At 35.9% G+C, this 19,776-nt stretch overlaps 1 protein-coding gene across 1 annotated transcript; it reads left to right on the top strand.

Annotated features, from left to right (window-relative positions):
* The first annotated feature begins 511 nt into the window (after positions 1-511).
* On the top strand, positions 512-7,972 carry LOC128558840 (uncharacterized protein ZK546.14-like). The gene is made up of 2 exons (XM_053549056.1): positions 512-568; positions 6,611-7,972. Exon 2 carries the CDS (start codon positions 6,618-6,620, stop codon positions 7,527-7,529), a length of 912 nt encoding a protein of 303 aa, XP_053405031.1. The 5' UTR covers positions 512-568; positions 6,611-6,617; the 3' UTR covers positions 7,530-7,972.
* The last annotated feature ends 11,804 nt before the right edge of the window (positions 7,973-19,776 follow it).

Genomic DNA, 19,776 nt, shown 5'->3' with positions numbered 1-19,776 from the left:
CTGTACAAAGTGACGGTATCATCAACAAAATAGCCTTACGTTCTATACCTCCACCGTTCCTGTATACCTGTAACATAGCTGATAATCGGGTTTTCATCTCAGAAAATATCCTCGGTATATCTAACTGATTTATACTTTTCTTTATTGCTAAATTAACCGCAAACATTGTTTGCATCATTCTGTAGTATAATCTACTATATATATTATGATGATTTTGATCAGGTGTCTGATAATTAAATCGTATAAGCAGTAAACTGCATTTGTCTCTCAGACGAGCTCCGACATTGTCTATTTCTATCCCAAGTAAAGCGCGACCAAATTTACATATAATATGCTCAAAAGCAACAATAAATTGTTGTCTGGATCTAACATCAAACTTTCCTGCCATCAGATTGTTTCCGGGAATGAAATATTGAGGGCAATAATCTTGTGACGGATACTTACCAAATACTTTTATATAGGAGTCGTAACATAGTAACTTCCCTTATCTGCTTCTCCGCCATTTGCCGTCTCTACCCGTTAGAAAGAAAAACACGGTACATTACATTGATAAAGCTGTGTATTTACTGTACGTATTTTGTGATCTTGCATTTAGAATAAGTTATTTAAACGGTATGAATTGATATATGTTTTCTGGAATGCATTTATGAAGTATTTGTTGTTTTGAATGCGGGAATCGGTCTTAGACGTTAGATGCTTATAAAAGTATATTGAGTTAGAAGGCGCTCTATGAATTATGAAGGCTGAGAGTTTTAACCAATCAGAATAGCTTTAATATTTGTTGCGGGGTATGATTGAGAATTTTAGCCAATCAGAATAGTCGAATTATTTGCTGCGGGATATGACTGGGGTATAAATAGATCTGTTCAATGCTGTAGAGTCAGTCTGCTTGTTGTCCATGTAAGTGTCGGATCGGAGCAGTACTTATATTTACTGATGCACAGAAATCTCAGATATCTGGCATTAAAAATATTTTACTGTTCCAGTAAAACCTCATGGGCAAATGTATGAAAGTGTTTAGAATATATATAGAGATATATTATATAGAAATATATTTAGAGTTCTTAAATAGAGGAGATCTATTTAAGATTCCTTAAATAAGCATTCGAACGAAGAGTTGTTTGAGAGTTGAAACTATTTTGAGAGTTTGAACTATTTCATATTTTGTGATTTAAATTGTTCAGTTGTTTTGAGATTGAAAATCATTTCTTAGAATATAAGCCAATCATAAGGTTAGGAAACCTGAGGAAAATTTATATATTTGAAAAGTTAAAATCATTAGGCAAAGTAGCCCAAGAAAAATTATTATTATACATATTTAGATATTAGGAATAAGGCACGCTCCTGTTTCACGCTACAAAATTGGTGGCAGCGGTGGGATATCATTGATAAATATATCTTTATCACTTACCTACGTATTTTAAAGCTTAAATACACACATATTTTTGAGTTATAGCCGAGGCAAGGGATACGGAAGATTTTTCTTTCTATTTTGAAAAGATAGATAGGTTACAGAAAGAGAATGAGAGTTTAAGAATGAAGTATGAAATTGAACTGTTAGAAAGACAGTTGGCCGAGTTACAGGCTTCAGGCCTGGAGAATGCTAAATATGATATGACTAGTATCCCTATATACTCAAAACCAAAACGGCAGTTGCCAAAGATACCTAGTATAACACGTGAAATTTTGAGTCAAGGGCAACATTCGACCGTTTCACCTGGTTATGACCCGAATGTTAAACATTCAACGCCAAAGTTTGAGATACCTTATTTAGGGTTAAGAAATGAATCACAAAATGAAAATGCAGAAGCTAGGAGAAAAATATTTTCAAAACCAAAGGAAAGCTCAGATCAAATAAGCAGTGATAAGAAGTCTGAAATGTCCGTTAAGACTAAAGATACAGTTTCAAGTTCAAACAAAAATAAATCTGAAAACGAACTTTCGGATCATAATAGAAATATATCTAGTAGTGATAAATCTACAAGTTCAGATACATTTGCAGAATCTAGTGTTAAATTTATTCAAAGTAAGCCTTCTGTATTAATGAAACCAGCGACATATGATGGTACAGGGTCTTGGATAGACTATAAAGCACATTTTGAGGCTTGTTCAAAAATAAATAATTGGTCAGATGAACAGAAAGGTTTGTATCTCGCTGTATCGTTAAGAGGGCAAGCTCAGGGTGTATTTGGAAATTTAGGAAAGTCTAGTAGTAGTTATACTGATTTAGTAAATGCACTTCAAGAAAGGTTTGCACCCCGAACCAGACTGAGCTATACCGAGCGCAACTTAGGGAAAGACGACAGAAAGCCACAGAAACTTTATCTGAAATGGCTCAAGAAATAAGACGTTTGACTAATTTAGCATACCCTTCAGCCCCTGGAGATGTAAAAGAGACCTTAGCAAAAGAACAATTTATTGATTCGCTTTCGAATTCAGAAATACGTTTAAGAATAAAACAAGCTAGGCCTATAAATCTAAATGATGCAGTACGCCATGCAGTAGAGCTCGAAGCATTTAATAAGGCTGAGCGCAAACGTCTAGAAGGCCAGGGATATGTAAGAAGTTTTAATTCATCAGAACAAAATGAAATAAGAAAGCAAAACAGAACAATAGAGATGTTGGCCAAATCAGTTGAAGAACTGAAGACTAAGTTTGATACATTTCAAAACAAAAATAGGTCAAGAAGATCAGATAGCTTTCTTGAAGGGAAATATAACTATAAAGACAAAACAAACATGCCTAAGAATACAGACACATCTAGGACATTTTCGAATCAGAATAGAAAACCTAACAATAGGTTTACATGTTTTAACTGTGGTGAAGAAGGTCACACTCAGTATTATTGTCCGAAAAGGCGACAAAATAATGACAAAAATTCAGTAGGACCAAAATCGAAACATAACTTTAATTCATCTTCTAGGAATAGTTCTTCGAATTCAAAACAAGGTTCCGGGTTGTATGTTACTGGAATAGTTAACGGAAGAGAGGCAAATTGTTTAATTGACACAGGAGCAACTCTAACTATGGTTTCAACACAGTTCTTTGAGATGCTTGAACATAATAAAGATTTAGAAATATTTGAGCATGACATTTTGACTGCATCAGGTTCACCTTTGAATACAAAAGGTTAAAACAGAAATTAATATTGAGATAAATAAATGTAAATGTCTTGCTAACGTTGTTATCTCAGATATTGATCTTGATATTGTCTTAGGACTTGATTTTATGAAAACTCATAATGTAGTTGTAAATGTGTTAGACGAGACAATGCTGCTTCAAGGCAAAACATGTAAATTAAGCTGTCAGGGAAACATAGGGTGTTACAGAATTCTTGTTAAAGAAAAATCGGTTGTTCCACCAAGGTCCGAAACAATCATTGAGGGAAAAGTTTCGAATCCTGAAATGATACATAAACATGGCCTATATATTGTAGAACCTATGGAGAACCAACACACCTATGATAATAGGCTGATCGCAAATCTTTAGTACGTGGAAATAGTACTGTTCCACTTAGGATAATGAACCTTTCGCATGAAGAACAAACTTTATATCCTGGAACAAATTTAGCAACTTTAAGTCCTGTTTCTAGTGTTAGTTCCACGTCAAAGAAATGTAATGTTCCTTCCAAAATACCTGAACATTTGAAAGATCTTTATGCAAGATCTACTACAGGTCTTACTGAAATACAAAGAAAACAGGTAGCTAAATTGTTGATTAAGTATTCAAATATCTTCTCTGAGTCAGAAACTGATATAGGTAGAACTGGTATTGTAAGACATCAAATTCCAACTGGAGATGCTAGACCAGTTAAACAACCATTGCGTAGAGTTCCAGAACACTTGAACAAGGAAATTGAAAAACAAATTAAAGATATGTTGGACAGAAATATAATTGAACCTTCATCAAGCCCATGGTCAAGTGGTGTGGTAATGGTTAAAAAGAAAGACGGTACACATCGCTTTTGTATTGATTATAGAAAAGTCAATGATCTTACGATTAAAGATGCATATCCACTTCCTAGAGTAGACGAATCTCTCGATCAGTTAGCTAATGCACAATGGTTCAGTAGTCTAGATCTATCTTCGGGCTACTGGCAAGTAGAAGTAGAAAAAGAAGACCAAAAGAAAACAGCATTTTCAGCAAGGTTCGGTTTATTTGAATTTAAGGTCATGGCATTTGGATTATGTAACGCGCCTGCAACCTTTGAAAGGCTTATGGAAACTGTTCTAGCAGGCTTACATTGGCAAATTTGTTTAATCTATTTAGACGATATAATTGTTTTCGGCAAAACATTCGAGGAAATGGTCAAAAATTTAGAGACAGTTTTTGAACGATTAAATGAAGCAAATCTAAAACTTAAACCGAAAAAATGTTTTCTATTTGCTAAAGAGGTCGAATTTTTAGGACATATCGTATCGGCTTCTGGAATAAGAACAGACCCAAAGAAAATTGAGAGCATAAAAACGTGGCCAACACCAACTAATGTTCACGAAATTAGATCTTTCTTAGGTCTTTGTGGATATTATAGAAAATTTATTTTGAACTTTTCTGAAATCGCAAAACCTTTGTTTAAGTTAACAGAAAAACATCAGTCATTTTTATGGAATCAGGAATGCGAAAAATCGTTCACGACTTTAAAGCAAATGCTAGTTCAAGCTCCGATTTTAGCACATCCTGATTTTACAAAGCCATTCATCTTAGATGTAGATGCTAGTAATTTTGCTATTGGAGCAGTTCTTTCACAAAAGGTGAATAATTCAGAACGTGTTGTAGCTTATGCCAGCAGAACTTTAAGTAAAGCTGAACGTAAATATTGTGTTACCAGGAAAGAGCTGTTGGCTTTGGTTTATTTCGTGAAATATTTTAGACATTATTTATATGGCCAGAAATTTGTTATAAGAACTGATCATGGTTCACTCCGTTGGCTGATGAATTTTAAAAACCCCGAAGGTCAAGTTGCCCGGTGGTTAGAGATTTTGTCAGCATATGATATGACAATTGAGCATAGACCAGGTAGACTTCACAAAAATGCCGATAGTTTAAGTAGAATACCTTGTAGACAATGTGGCATTGATAATCACCCTGAATTTAAAGAAAAAGCTTTCATGGTCAATTCATGTGATCAGAAATCTGAAAATTGCACTGATATAGATTTACAAAGTGCACAGGAAGCAGATGACAATATCCAGATTGTAAAGGCGTGGTTAGTTAAGGGAAATAGACCAGAATATAAGGACATTTTAAGTCAAAATTATTTTGTGAAATCATTATGGGGTCAGTGGTCTAGATTAGCCATTAGAGATAATTTGATAGTTAGGAAATGGGATGTTTTAGGTACTGATGTTGTGTATTGGCAAGCAATAGTACCGCTTAAGTTGAGACAAACAGTTTTAAAATATTCACATGATATAAAAGCTTCTGGACACTTGGGTATTCGAAAAACTTTGAGTAAAATAAGACACAGATTTTACTGGCCAGGGCTTCAAAATGATGTCAGAGGTTACGTATCGAGTTGTGAAGCATGTCTTAAACGGAAAGGACCCACACAAACAAGAAAAGCTCCTATGCAAATTGTAAGAAGTGGTTATCCGTTTGAAAGAATTGCTATTGACATACTAGGTGAACTTCCCCAAACTGAGTCAGGAAACAAATATATTTTAGTAATTGCAGATTATTTTACAAAATGGACGGAATGTTTTCCGATGGCAAATATGGAAGCTCGAACAGTTGCTAAGATTTTAATTGAAAATGTAATTACTAGGTTTGGTATTCCAAATACCATTCATTCAGATCAAGGTTCTCAATTTGAAAGTAAACTTTTCAAAGAAATGTGTTCTTTATTGCAAATTAAGAAAACCAGAACGACACCATACCATGCTCAATCTGATGGAATGGTGGAAAGGTTTAACAAAACTTTGGCTACAATGTTGAGTATGTATGTTGAAGAACATCATAGAAACTGGGATGAACTTCTTCCCTATGTTATGATGGCCTACAGGTCGACTGAACACGAAACTACAGGAATGACACCAAATATGTTAATGTTAGGTCGAGAATTAAGTACTCCTTTAGATTTAGCGTTTGAAATGCCCCCTAGCATTAAGAAAATACCAGCATCACAGTGGGTTTGGGAATTGCAAGAAAATTTAGAATCAGCTCACAATTTAGTTAGACAAACTACTGAAAAAGCTATGAAACGACAAAAGATTTTTCATGATACAAAATTATCTTTTGACAAATTTACTGTTGGTGATAAAGTTTTTGTATATTTTCCTGTTAAAAAAGTAGGCTGTTCTTCGAAACTAACATCATTTTGGAGAGGTCCATATATAGTAGCAGAAGTAGTTTCAGATGTATTATATAAAGTCAATTGTGGTAAATTAAGCACATTTCAGGTTATCCATGCTAACAGGATGCGAAAGGCGCCAAAACAGATGACATTTGATGATAGCCCAGTAATGTCAGATTCATTTCAGATAGACTCAGATCAGAATAACAGAATATCAGATGATGAAAGTTTAGAAGAAGTTATACCAGATAAGAGTAGATATGGTAGAGAGAGAAAGAAACCTGCATGGTTAAATGACTATATACGTTCTATTTTCAGATCTAAAATGCCAAACACCAAAACGACCAAAAGAAAAGAAGTGCCTGAAAAGGATACAGAGAATATCAGAATACCATGTGCAGTGTGCGGTGTCACTTTCAAGAAAATTTCCTATCTGAAAATTCAAAGGAAGAAGTATCATAAGAAAGTAGAAGAAAAAGCTACATTTGAGAAGAAAAGTGAAAATGCAGCTCAAACAATAAGTGTAGATACAAGTGAAGACGAAAGTGATTGGGACGTAGACCCAGACATCAGTATTCAAGATGATGAAGATACGGAAAGGGATGAAAAGGAGAGCAAGGGTGAAAACAGTCAGGAAAGTGATGATAGTGATGGAAGCAGTTTAAGTGAAAGTGAAGTTAATGTAATAGGTGCAAAGTCCGAAATCAAGGAACAGTCAGAAATAGAAGACAAAGCCCTAATGAACAAAGAATTGGAAACACAGAAGCAGTCTGAAGCTAAAGATATTATGAAGGGACGTCTTGAGAGACTAGGAACAAAGCCAAAGATATTCGTGCCGAAACGAAAAGCTTTTCCACTGATGGAGAAATCCAAGGAGATGTATAAGAAGCAAAAATTTGACAATACTATTAAGCCTGAGAAAAGACTACCAGTAGATAAGCAAACTAACCTTCCTAAGGTTGAGAAGAATGTTAATAAGATTAACATAGAGTGTGAAATGGCTATTGAGCAAGACAATACTGCAGTGCAAGATATGTCTGTGAAATATGGTTCAAAGAAAGTTTTTCAGAGTTTTGAAAAAGTTAAAGGAAGAAAGTATGAAAGAGAAGAAACCATAAACTTAGGTGATTATATACCAGAAGATATAAAGATTGAACCTAGAAACATTACGTTGAAGAAGAAAACGTCAGAGGGAAAATGTGTATTTGAAATTGAAATAGAGGAGCTAAGAAAATAAGAAACAAAGATGTTTCTAACAGTAAGAGAGACTTGGAGATGTTGTTCAGTTGTTATTTTTAATTGTTCACTCATGAAGAAATGTGTATTTTAAAAATCTGTTAAATGTCAGTTGTTGTTGATATTTTTCCTATACAGTGGTTAATCAAAGTGTTTTGAAACATGCGGGACGCATGTAGACGGAGGCGTGGGTAATGTGACGGATACTTACCAAATACTTTTATATAGGAGTCGTAACATAGTTACTTCCCTTATCTGCTTCTCCGCCATTTGCCGTCTCTACCCGTTAGAAAGAAAACACGGTACATTACATTGATAAAGCTGTGTATTTACTGTACGTATTTTGTGATCTTGCATTTAGAATAAGTTATTTAAACGGTATGAATTGATATATGTTTTCTGGAATGCATTTATGAAGTATTTGTTGTTTTGAATGCGGGAATCGGTCTTAGACGTTAGATGCTTATAAAAGTATATTGAGTTAGAAGGCGCTCTATGAATTATGAAGGCTGAGAGTTTTAACCAATCAGAATAGCTTTAATATTTGTTGCGGGGTATGATTGAGAATTTTAGCCAATCAGAATAGTCGAATTATTTGCTGCGGGATATGACTGGGGTATAAATAGATCTGTTCAATGCTGTAGAGTCAGTCTGCTTGTTGTCCATGTAAGTGTCGGATCGGAGCAGTACTTATATTTACTGATGCACAGAAATCTCAGATATCTGGCATTAAAAATATTTTACTGTTCCAGTAAAACTCATGGGCAAATGTATGAAAGTGTTTAGAATATATATAGAGATATATTATATAGAAATATATTTAGAGTTCTTAAATAGAGGAGATCTATTTAAGATTCCTTAAATAAGCATTCGAACGAAGAGTTGTTTGAGAGTTGAAACTATTTTGAGAGTTTGAACTATTTCATATTTTGTGATTTAAATTGTTCAGTTGTTTTGAGATTGAAAATCATTTCTTAGAATATAAGCCAATCATAAGGTTAGGAAACCTGAGGAAAATTTATATATTTGAAAAGTTAAAATCATTAGGCAAAGTAGCCCAAGAAAAATTATTATTATACATATTTAGATATTAGGAATAAGGCACGCTCCTGTTTCACGCTACAATCTGATACATTATCCATTCCTATTTAGTTCCTGAAAATAATCTGTTTTATAATTATTACATTAAACGTATACAGCAGGAATTCATTTATAGTACATATCATACAGTGTTAAGAGGCTTAACATTTATCTGCATGTTAGACTTACAGTTGACAGGGTTTGTCATTTCAACATTTTGAAAAGATCTGCCAGGCCCCAATGTCACGAAAAATACTTAAGTAATTAAAGTAATTACTTAAGCTTCTTCGTGGATTTCGGGCCTGATGTACTTTTTTATTCGTCGAAATCTCGAACACTTACTTAGGTACTTAGAAAAATAATCTTGTGAAACAAAATATAAACATACATAAAACAATAAATTCCCAATAGCACAGTGTAAGAAATAGCAAAATTTATTTCTGAAAAATACACGGTGGTTAATCAAAAAGGCTTCTATACGATTTTTCTTCTTTTGCGTTCCGCTGCTTCTATACGAAAATGCGCCAGTTTCTATACGCATATAAACATCTGTCAAAAATGAAAGACACGGGTAAAATTGTAGAGGAGAGTCAGAAAAACATGTAAGTTGCTAAATTGTGGTATTTCGCGGAACACTTTGAAGCTTAAGGTATAGCGTTTTTCTAGATATTTCTTTGATACTACCCCGGAGTTAACCTAAACTAAGGGAAAGAAATAGCTCACTGCAAAGGCACACGGTACAAACGTGTAAACTAAAGTGGTGGTTTTGAGGTTTATCAAAGATTTTAGAAGCCAAGCCCGGTTGTCACCGATGCAAACTCACTTAAGCTTTGTTTGTGATGAAAACGAATAGTTTTTAAAGCTTAAATTTGCATGTGTACAGCCGTAAACAATGATCACATGAGCTACGAACTGTCTGCAATCAGGGAACTCAACTGGAATCACTTGGAGGATTTTCAAAAAGTTTCTTTGATAATTGACTGTTCGAGAGTGTTGAATGTTGACAAATATGATAAGAAGGCTATACAGAAACTCTGTGATCTTGAATCAAGTTGTAAAAAATTAGTGTACATTATTAAAGCTCTTTTATGGATCTGAGCTTCTATGGGCAAAAACCGGTCAAAAAGTAGACTGCTGCGTTTGCTGTATTCGATGGTAAGACAAAAAGCTGTTTAAAAAATTTTTTCTGGAACAGTTCCAGCTTATCAAGTTATTTTGTCCTTGGGAGGATGATTTCCAGACCATACAAAAGAATGGGTGTAACATACATTCGGAACAAGTGTAAAATAGACTATCAAGTCCTCCTGAGGCGTGCATTCCCACTCACTGGCAAGAAACTGTACACTGTGCGTCTAGCCTTCTGTATGTTTCTGTCAACATTCTCTTCCACATTGACTTTAATAGAACTGGCTCCCTTAAGACCTAGATGGGTACTTGAATTAACATGGCTATTTCATTGTCGTATATTTTATATATTTCATTATGAGTTTGATTAGACTTTATTGGAAAGACTTTAAGCGCTTCCGTTTTCTTTGGTTGAAGAATGTATCTTTCAAGGTTGGAGTAACCTTCGGCCATTGACAGTAAAATTCTGGAGTCATCAGACTTTTTGGAGTTGATTGTAATGTCATCAGCATAAGCTGTAGCATTACATTTTATATTACCAATTCTGCATCCATATGGAGCATCTGCAAGCCTATGGAGTATAGGGGATTGACATATAAGTTATAAAGATCTGTATTCATAACCCCACCTTGACGAACCCCCTGATACACTGGAAATGGTTCAGACAACTGAGAGTCCCACTTGACAACACTCTCGGTCTGTTGATGAATACTGTAAATAAGCGCCCAGTGTTTGTCCATTATTCCGGACTGGTAAACTCTGCGAAGTAAATGCGATGGCTGACAACGTCAAAGGCCTGCTTGGGATCAAGAAAAATTATCTCCAGATCTTCAGATTGGTCTTTGCTTTCCCTAATCAGCTCTTCAAGAATTAAAGATGCGTGAAGGAGTGAAGTATCTGCAGTAAAGTCGCGTTGGTAAGGGTGTTGATTTTCTTGGAAAGTTGCAGATACTCTGTTTTTTTACAATGGTTTCTATAACTTTTTCAAGCACCGGCAGAACTGTAATGCCTCTATAGTTTAAGGCTGAACAAGTATCACCTTTGTTCTTAAAGACTGGTGTCAATAGACTGACCTTAAGGGACTGTGGAACTTCTCCGGTCTCAAAAACCAGGCTGACTAGGATGAGTATTGCTCTATGAGTTGAGTAGACTTTCAATGGTTAACCCATAAATATCCGCTGCTTTACCTTTATTAATAGACGCCATTGCCTTCTTCAATTCTGTCATAGAGGCTTCCTGAATGTTTCGAGATAAGGCCATGGCCTTTATGTGCTCGAGCTCCATCTCCACCATGTTATTATAGTCATCATCTAAGTTGGAGTTTTAAGCTTCCTGTGCTAATTAGAGAAGTGTTCATTAAAGCCATCCAAGATTACTTGAATCCCTTTATATTAACAATTACCCACATGAAGGTCCTCAATAAAAGACTTTGACTTTTTCCTGTGTCTGTTGACAAGTTTGAAAAACAAAACAGTTTCGGATCTCTCGTTCTGTTTTCCATAATACTGAGTCTAAAGGTTGGGGTTCGCCGAGCGTGTTCTTGTCTACATTCCCTCCGAAAACGACGCTTAGCGTCCTTAACTTCAAGTAACATTTGGTTGTTAGGGTCTTTTGGTTTACCAGCTTGAGTCCAACAAGAGAAGTTTTCACGCAGTAACTTTAAAGAAGCAGCAATATCACTATTCCACACTTTGGCCAGTCTGGTGTAATTATTTAATCATTCCGCACAGAAATGTAGTTCTGAAAAAACACACATAAAACAACTGTTAAAGACATCAGAAATGACAAAAAATGTACACAGTATCAATAAATACATTTGGAATTTAACATGTCAAAGTAGGGATAGCGTTAAATTGGGAACTTCAAAATTTCAAGAACTACTTCCTAAGATACAACGACCCGGAAGTACTTCGATACCGGGGTGACACCATGCATTAGTTGAAGGAAACCAGCTCTTTGTTAGCGTAAGTACTCTGTAGAACACCGTGTACGAATTTGAACCAATCAGATACAAGTTCTATAAATAGCACTAATCAAAGCGCACTTTTGCTATGGTATAAATAAAAAAAAATTAAGAAGGCTTTAAAACTTAATTATTGACAAGCTTTATGCTACGGAAACACATGAGAATTTGCTGTTTTTACTACTTTTTACGATAGAAATCGAAAAGTGTTTGTCACGCTTTGTAAACTGTCTCGATTATAAATATCTATATTTTGAAGTCATTATTCGCTACTTCAGCTATAGCGCTATTGGCTATGACGGCAGGAAAATGTCTTTATTGCCGCGGCGGTCCGGGGTTCGATTCCCGACGCGGTCATCATTATTTCTTGATTTAGAACTTTTAGACTATTTTAGAAACAAAAATTCATATTCTAATGTTCATAATATGACCAAACTTCAATTTGAAAGAAAAATTATTTTTAGTCAAATCTGTAGGCATCACGGGTGGTAAACGCGCAATCCAATTCCCGCCGGGAATACGCTTAAAATGGGTTGTGCAACGTCCGGTGCTGGTGTTGCGCGTAAAAAAAGACGAAATTGAGGTATGTGAAGTTATGATTTTGCTTAGTATGAGACAAGAATAAATTTTCTCGAAAAAAGCAAAATGCTATTCGACACAAATATGGTAATACATCATATGTGTAAAATATCTGATTTGTAATTTATGATTCGGCTCTATTATCACAAAAACTCAGGCGACACGAAGCGTGAAAAAAATATGAAATCAACAAAAATGGAAGTTTCTGACCTCATATGCCTAATCTGAGGACATCTGATGCTTTTTATGATAACTCAACTGTTATAAAGTAACGAATATCAAAATTATTTGCTTCAAATCCTGCTTACTGGGACATAATTGACAAAAAAATAATCGGGAATGGGATTGCGCACCGTGAATGGAGTTGCTCGTATACATCATAATGTATATAATGTATACGCGCAACTCCATTCCCGGGGCGCAACCCCATTCCCGATTATTTTTTGCCAATCTTTCCCCCAAAAGCAACATTTCATTCAAGTGTAGGTAATATTAATGACTGTTTTACACGTGTTTGATCATTAGAAGCGTCACATTTCCAGAGAGAAGGCACAAGAGTTAGAAAATTTGCATTTTTCATGATTCCATGCTTTTTTGACAGCTCGAGCCAGCAGTGTTTTCGTAATAACAGAGCTGATTCTTAAATTTATAAGTTGGTATATCACACATATGATCGTTATTCATTATTGTGTCGAATAGCATTTTGCTTTTTTTCGAAAGCACTCGTAAATGTGTCATTATTTACAAAAACAAAAAAACACCTTCCTCGATTTTGTATATATTGATGCGCAACACCAGCACCGGAAGTCGCGCAACCCATTTATAGCGTATTCCCAGTGGGAATTGGATTGCGCGTTTACCACCCGTGGGCATGCTGCTTTAAGTTTTTTTTCATAGATAAGTATCAAAAAGAAGAAAAGTGATAGACATCATGTTTATAGTTCATGATCATTTTGAAATAGAATTACATTACAAAAATCATAACAGAAAACAAATATGAAAAGATTAAAACAATTATTAAGACGGTAAAACAAGCTCCTATTTGCCTAAATTGACAAAATAAAATCTAGCAAATTTTTGTTTCAAGGTAAGTTCTCATGTTGTTTTCAATCTTTTATAAAACACATATACCTTGTAAATAAATCTTGATGATTTTAAAGTTAAGTTTAAAAGGTGTGGGCGGGGGGGGGGGGGGGGGGGGTGAAGGGAATCTCCCTAAAACTTTTTAAACATTTTGGCAAATCTTTGGTTATCTTCTCATTTGGCATGCAATTTAGATCATTTTCCAAATTCAAAATTCAGTGGCACCCCGAAAGGGACGTTTGTTTGTGTGATCGTCTGGCGACGACGTCCCATCCACACCTGCTAAGGGCCGTGAACGACGACTAACAGACGACACGGCCCAAGCCTCAAAAGGGAAGGTAGACTCATTGTGCTTCTCTTAGGGGGGAGGGTGAAGACTGGTTGAAACACTGCTGACTGGTTAAAATAGCACGGCGAAGAGGATTCGACGACAACGACAGGTGTGGCATCGGCGGCGCAATCCAGGTTCCTGCTTGGCATTACTCCGCTGGGGTTTCCAGAGCCCGACCAACAAAGCGGTCTACATGCTCCTACTCCTTCTATATTGTCAACGCTAGGAACGCGTGTCCGGTCCGGTCCGATGTGTTAGCTTTTCCACCCAGACTCTAAAGAAACTCGGACTTGAGTAAGTTTAGGTCTCATTGGCTGCTGTACTTATAGTCATAATTTGACTACAGAATTCTTTTTGGACTAAACTCTCCGGTAATTACAGAGAGGTTATCTACACCCCTATATTCGAACAAAAATTACACTTTGAGAACATGAAAATGGTCATGTTCGCGGTCATATTCTACGTGGCATTTCTATGCTTCATTGTGTCTGAAAGGGCGGAAGGACCGTTTTTAAACTTAAACACTGACTGACTGGGAGAGATCATTCTGTATCCAGCGATCGAAGAAGAAACATCAAGGATTTAACTAATAATTTATCCCAGTACCTTGATAAAGAAGTTATTGCAACTAACCTGTCAGGGCGGATAAGTTATTAAAAAGAAAACGTTTGAAGTTCATAACATAAAGAAGAGTTTCAGAATTTCAACAAGGTTTTGAACTATGAGGCAAGCGCATAGGAGTTATACCTTAAGGGAAGATGAGTGCTATAGATGATAGCAAATATAGGTTGAGCATCGGAAAGGTGAGGTAGAGACATAGGTTTTGGTAATCTACTAAGACAGTAGGAGATTTCCAGCTTATGGACGAGGTTCAGCGTTATTGGCGAAGTAAAGCTAATGCAACGGGGTTATACCTATATGGTAGTTGAATGCTATATGTGATATAGGTGCTGAGCATGCAGGAGTCAGGGCAATCTTAATGAGTTACAACTTCAATTAAAAGGACATAGGCTGAGCATCTATGCGATAGGACTCGTATGTTGTTGATTCAAAGACGGGAGTTTCAACAACAACAACAACAACAACAAAACATTTAAGTGTAGTATCTCCGGCTTATATGAGTTTGAGATGATTATCGTTAATTGAAAATTATTAGTTTGAAATATTTAGTTATTTGCCTGATCCCTGAAATTATTTAGCTCCTGATTGAAATCATTTACGAATCGCTGGTACGAAAATCATTTAGGCAAGGTAGCCAGAGGAAAATTCTATATACAGTCAAACCTGTTTTAAAGACCACCTCTGAACAGAGATTATCTGGCTCTAAAGACCACATATTTTGTTTCCCATTTTAACATGTACAGTATATTTAAACCTGTAAATAAAGACCATCTCCCAATAAAGACCACAGTTTGGCTCTCCCAAGGGTGGTCTTTATAGACAGGTTTTAGACTGTATGAGATACTTGGTCTCACCAGCTACACGTTTTAACAAAAGGACATTCTATATAGTTTGTAAGCTGGTCTAAGAATAGTCACTTTAGCGATTGGACCCATTTCATTGTTCAAGATACTTAAAGGTGTAGGCACTTCTCATATAACTCGTATCCTGACATATAATTTGACGCATATATATTGGTAGCAGAAATTGTTCTTTTTCCAGCCAGCTTTCTCAACACACTTTAACTTGTGAAATTCTGTGGGTTTTAACTTTTTTAAAAATCGTCTGTTCGTTGACAAATTTCATCAAAATAAATGTCGTACTTTCCTTAGGACATTAAATAATTTGATCTTTACGTAATTTGCTGTGCAAAGTGCGGACTGTTGCAGTAGTTATGCATGAATTTTTTCCTGCCTATAGGTTAAAATTGCATGGTTTGCATGTGATAATATGGTAACTACAGTTACCAGCCCTTTGTTATCCAACTAAAAAAATAGGACAGGAAAACTATCTTAGTTATCCCTACATTTCCGGTCATTTTAATTATGTCAACTGAAAATGATTCACGGAAGAAATAGTAAATAAATAGGTAAAATTTCTTTATTACTTCGGATTGGATGCTTCATATATTTTACTGGCATGCTTTATTAAAAGAGATAAACAATTTCTTACTCCGGTATGGTGGCTGATTTTTGCCATTTCGTGTGTTCGAAATAATGCTTATTTGTCGTGTGTTCGCCTTTCGTCTCTCGAGGCGAATACACGAAGTAACGAAACATTGATGGCGAAATAACGAACTTTCAGAGCGAACACATGAACATTTAAATTAATCACTTTTCGTATCGGCGGGTGTTAAAACTTCGTTATTTTGCCTTCGATGTTTCGTTATTTCGTGTATTCGCCTTGGAGTGCGAAAGGCGAACACATGAAAATTGAGCTGCTTTCGACCTTCCAATCCTCTGGAACTATACAAGCCAGTTTTCAGTGAGTTCTGGAAGACTTTAGTGAGAAAAGGAGCTGTTTCGAGAGAAAGTTCTCTAAGTAATCTTGGCGACAGTTGATCCGGACCAGACGCCTTGGGTCAAACACTTTGTTTTTTGGGCCGTGCGACCATCTATTTGCTGCATCTTTCAGCAATTTTTTACTTGTATTAAGTTAAAAATGTCTTATATTTTTAGTTTTATACTTTGATTATTCAGTTTGAACCAAGGTGACTTGCATTTTAAGGTATCTTTTCTCTATTATCTCAATGTAGGTTTCTTACAGGCTGACCTTTACCAATAACAGAACAATGGTCTTTCTTGAAAGGTGGCAGATTGCATATCATTGACAGTTTGTCCTTCCAAAATACCAGTTGAACAGTATATGACTGTATAAAGTGTAAAGGTGTTTATAGTAGTAAACTGTTTATTCATTATTTATTGCTGCGTATTCATAAGCCGATCTCTTAATGAGGAGGTGAAGAAAACAACAACAACAACAACAATACCATGTAAGTAAATACACCACCGTAATCTTCAACATATAACACTTGGGGTTATAATTTTCTTGTTCCTTTTAAACTGTGAGTTTCACGTCCCTAGGCGGGATTAAATGATGTTTGCTATATTTCAGCCATTGTTCATCTTAGCCCTTCCTCATCACTTAACTTGTGTTTTCTCTCTTTGGTTTCTTCTCATCTATCTCATCATTTAATTTTGGCATTGTACAGAAATGAAGTATTAGATTAAGAGAAAAGATAAGAACTCTTAGATCTCTTGATTTTAACATATAAATATATAAGAGGTCAAGATGATCTTTTACCACTTTCACCATTCAAACGCTTTGACATTTATCTTCAAAAAGATAGTAGCCTAATATTGTTGTTTTACTTATTGGTTGACGTTACTATATAACTTCCTGCTTATCAATCGTGCAGAACTTCCTTGATTTAGAACAGAAAAAAGACAGGCGGATTTCCAGTATATATTCACATTTTAGCTGTACAAAAAGCAGGAAGCTACCTGCAATATTAATATGTCCGCTCCAAACTAGCAAAATAAACAGATTTTTTAAAGAAAATACGGACTAATAAGTTGTTGATCTTCGTTAATGTGAAAATGTAAAGTACAAATTTTCTGAAATAATGATACAGTACACAACTGTTGGAATATGGCGTATTCAAACATCTCTATTTTAGAAAGCTCTAAATTTATTGAGAAACGTAAAACAAAATACATTAATATCTTAAGAAACGTTTTCTTAGACGCATACAGGTATAACGTTTATGGTCTGCTTTCTTTTTCCGTTTACTTTTGTTTGTAAGTCTTGGGTTTAACGCCGTTTGGCCAGCCAGAGTAACCAGAGTTATGACTTCTCTGGTTGAACTCTGGCTACTCTGGCTGAACTCGAGCTAAACTCTGGCTGAACTCTGGCTACTCTGGCTGCTCTGGCTAATTTCATGCACAGTAGCCAGAGTTCAGCAAGAAAAGCTAGAGTTTCTAGGATGTTAAAATGTTCTGGCTACTCTGGTCAGCCATAGTATCCAGAATAGCCCAAGTCACCTGGATTTTATTTGCTCTGGTTAGTCTGGCTGGCCAGAGTAGCCAGAGTTTTTAGGATTTTAAGAGTAGCCAGAGTAACCTGGTTCACAAAATATTTTCCGTCTTAGCTGGGTTTGATTATGAAACTTTATATGTCATTTCTATCTAAATAGCATGCTTAAACTGAATTTCAAGTTAATTACTATTTTCAAGTGGCTATTTAGAGTAGCCAGAGTAGCCAGAACTCTTGTTACTCTGGTTGGCCAGGGTAGCCAGAGTTCAGTCAGAGTAGCCAGAGTTCAGCCAGAGTAGCCAGAGTTCAGCCATAGTAGCAAAAGTTTCTAGGATTTTAACATGTTCTGACCGAGTCACCAGGATTTCATTTGCTCTGGTTACTTTGGCTGGCCAGAGTAGCCAGAGTTTTTAGGATTTTAACCTGTTTTTGCTACTCTGGTCAGCCAGTGTGGCCGGAGTAACCAGGTCCCATGTTCACAAACGTTTTTCAGTCTTAGCTTAATTTGATTATGTAATCTAATAATTGAGCCGTGTCATGAATAAACAAACACAGTGGCTTTGCGAGCAGCATGGATCAAGACCAGACTGCGCATCCGCGCAGTCTGGTCAGGATCCATGCTGTTCGCTTTTAAAGCGTATTGGACTTGGAGAAACTGTTAGCGAACAGCACGGATCCTGACCAGCCTGCACGGATGCGCAGGCTGTTCTGAATCCATTCTGGTCTCAAACCCACTATGATGGTTTTCTCATGGTGCGACTCATATGTCATTTCTATCTAAATACTATGTTTAAAACTGAATTTCAAGTTAATAACTATTTTCAAGTGGCTATTTTATGGCTGGCCAGAGTAGCCAGAGTTCAGCAAGAGTTTAGCCAGAGTAGCCAGAGTTCAGCCAGAGTAGCCAGAAATCTAGTTACTCTGGCTGGCCAGAGTAACCAAGTTACCAGGATGTCAATTGCTCTGGCTACTTTGGCCAGCCAGAACAACCAGAATTTCCGAGATGTCCATTGGTTCTAGCTGCCCTTGCTGGCCAGAGTAGCTAGAGAAAATATTGTAATACCTATTGCGAAATGACCCTTTTGGTATTCTCAGATTTTATTTTTTAGTGTTTTATATATATCAAGTGTATCATTGTACCATCGTGCATCGCGGTTTAGTATTAAATAAAAAGTCACGATTGTCCAAACGGAACGCCGTACATAACAGTGTGAAAATGGTGAAAAGTCAATTTATATTACTGAACAAAATTGAAAGGTGAGACTAAGTCAAATTAGATTATATTTAATAGTTACCATTATATATTGAATGACCTCATACAGTATACTTGATTTTTTTAGCTCGTGTCACTGTGTGACAAGGTGAGGTTTTGTTATCAACTTTTGTCTTGTCTATCAGATTGAGTCAGGCTCTTTGACTGAACTCAGTACTTATTCCATTTTATATTGTAAAACCTTAAAAATCTTCTCACGTATCACAAGACCCAGAGCTTTTGTATGTAGCATGTCCTAGTGAATGCCTTTCTTAAAATTGAGCAAATCATGTCCCCTGATGTCAAAATTGTCCCCGCTTGTGCTAATGAGCTTGCAAAGTCTTACAGGAAGAAGATCTTCTCAAAGGAATTGCAATGACAAGAGTTAAGATATTTTACATGTTCAAATCAATACCCCAGAGTCAAAATGGTTCATATTTAAGTTTCATATAGAAAAAACATGATATACATAGCAAATATCTTTTTCAGAGCCACAAGGTAAGAGCTGAAATATTTTGCATGTAAATTAGCAAAATTTATAATGGAGTTCTTTCAAACTTTGGTTTAAACAGTATTTTATTGACCATGTAACAGTGTTTTAGTGTAACAGTGGTAATTGGCCTAATACAGTTAAGTAGTTCTGTGCGCTCTCTCTGATAATTAGGACAGCTAAAAAAGAAATGGTGTGTACTTTCCACCTCGCCACATACACACAGTGGACTGTCTACGATATTTTTAGAGAATAGATGTTCATTAAGAGAACTACAATGTGTCCTAAGTCTGCCATGAAGAATTTGGAATTTACGTTCACCTACATAATAATGAGTTGGAACTTTCGTTACATCAGAATAAAGTCGTCT

Source organism: Mercenaria mercenaria, chromosome 7, assembly GCF_021730395.1.
Source record: "Mercenaria mercenaria strain notata chromosome 7, MADL_Memer_1, whole genome shotgun sequence".
Taxonomy (NCBI): domain Eukaryota; kingdom Metazoa; phylum Mollusca; class Bivalvia; order Venerida; family Veneridae; genus Mercenaria; species Mercenaria mercenaria.
The sequence above is the reverse complement of the archived record's forward strand: the minus strand, read 5'-3'. Positions and strand labels throughout refer to the sequence as shown.

Excerpts from the sequence above, each read along its gene's own strand:
- LOC128558840 (XM_053549056.1), top strand. The coding sequence starts at position 6,618 with ATGCCAAACACCAAAACGACCAAAAGAAAAGAAGTGCCTGAAAAGGAT.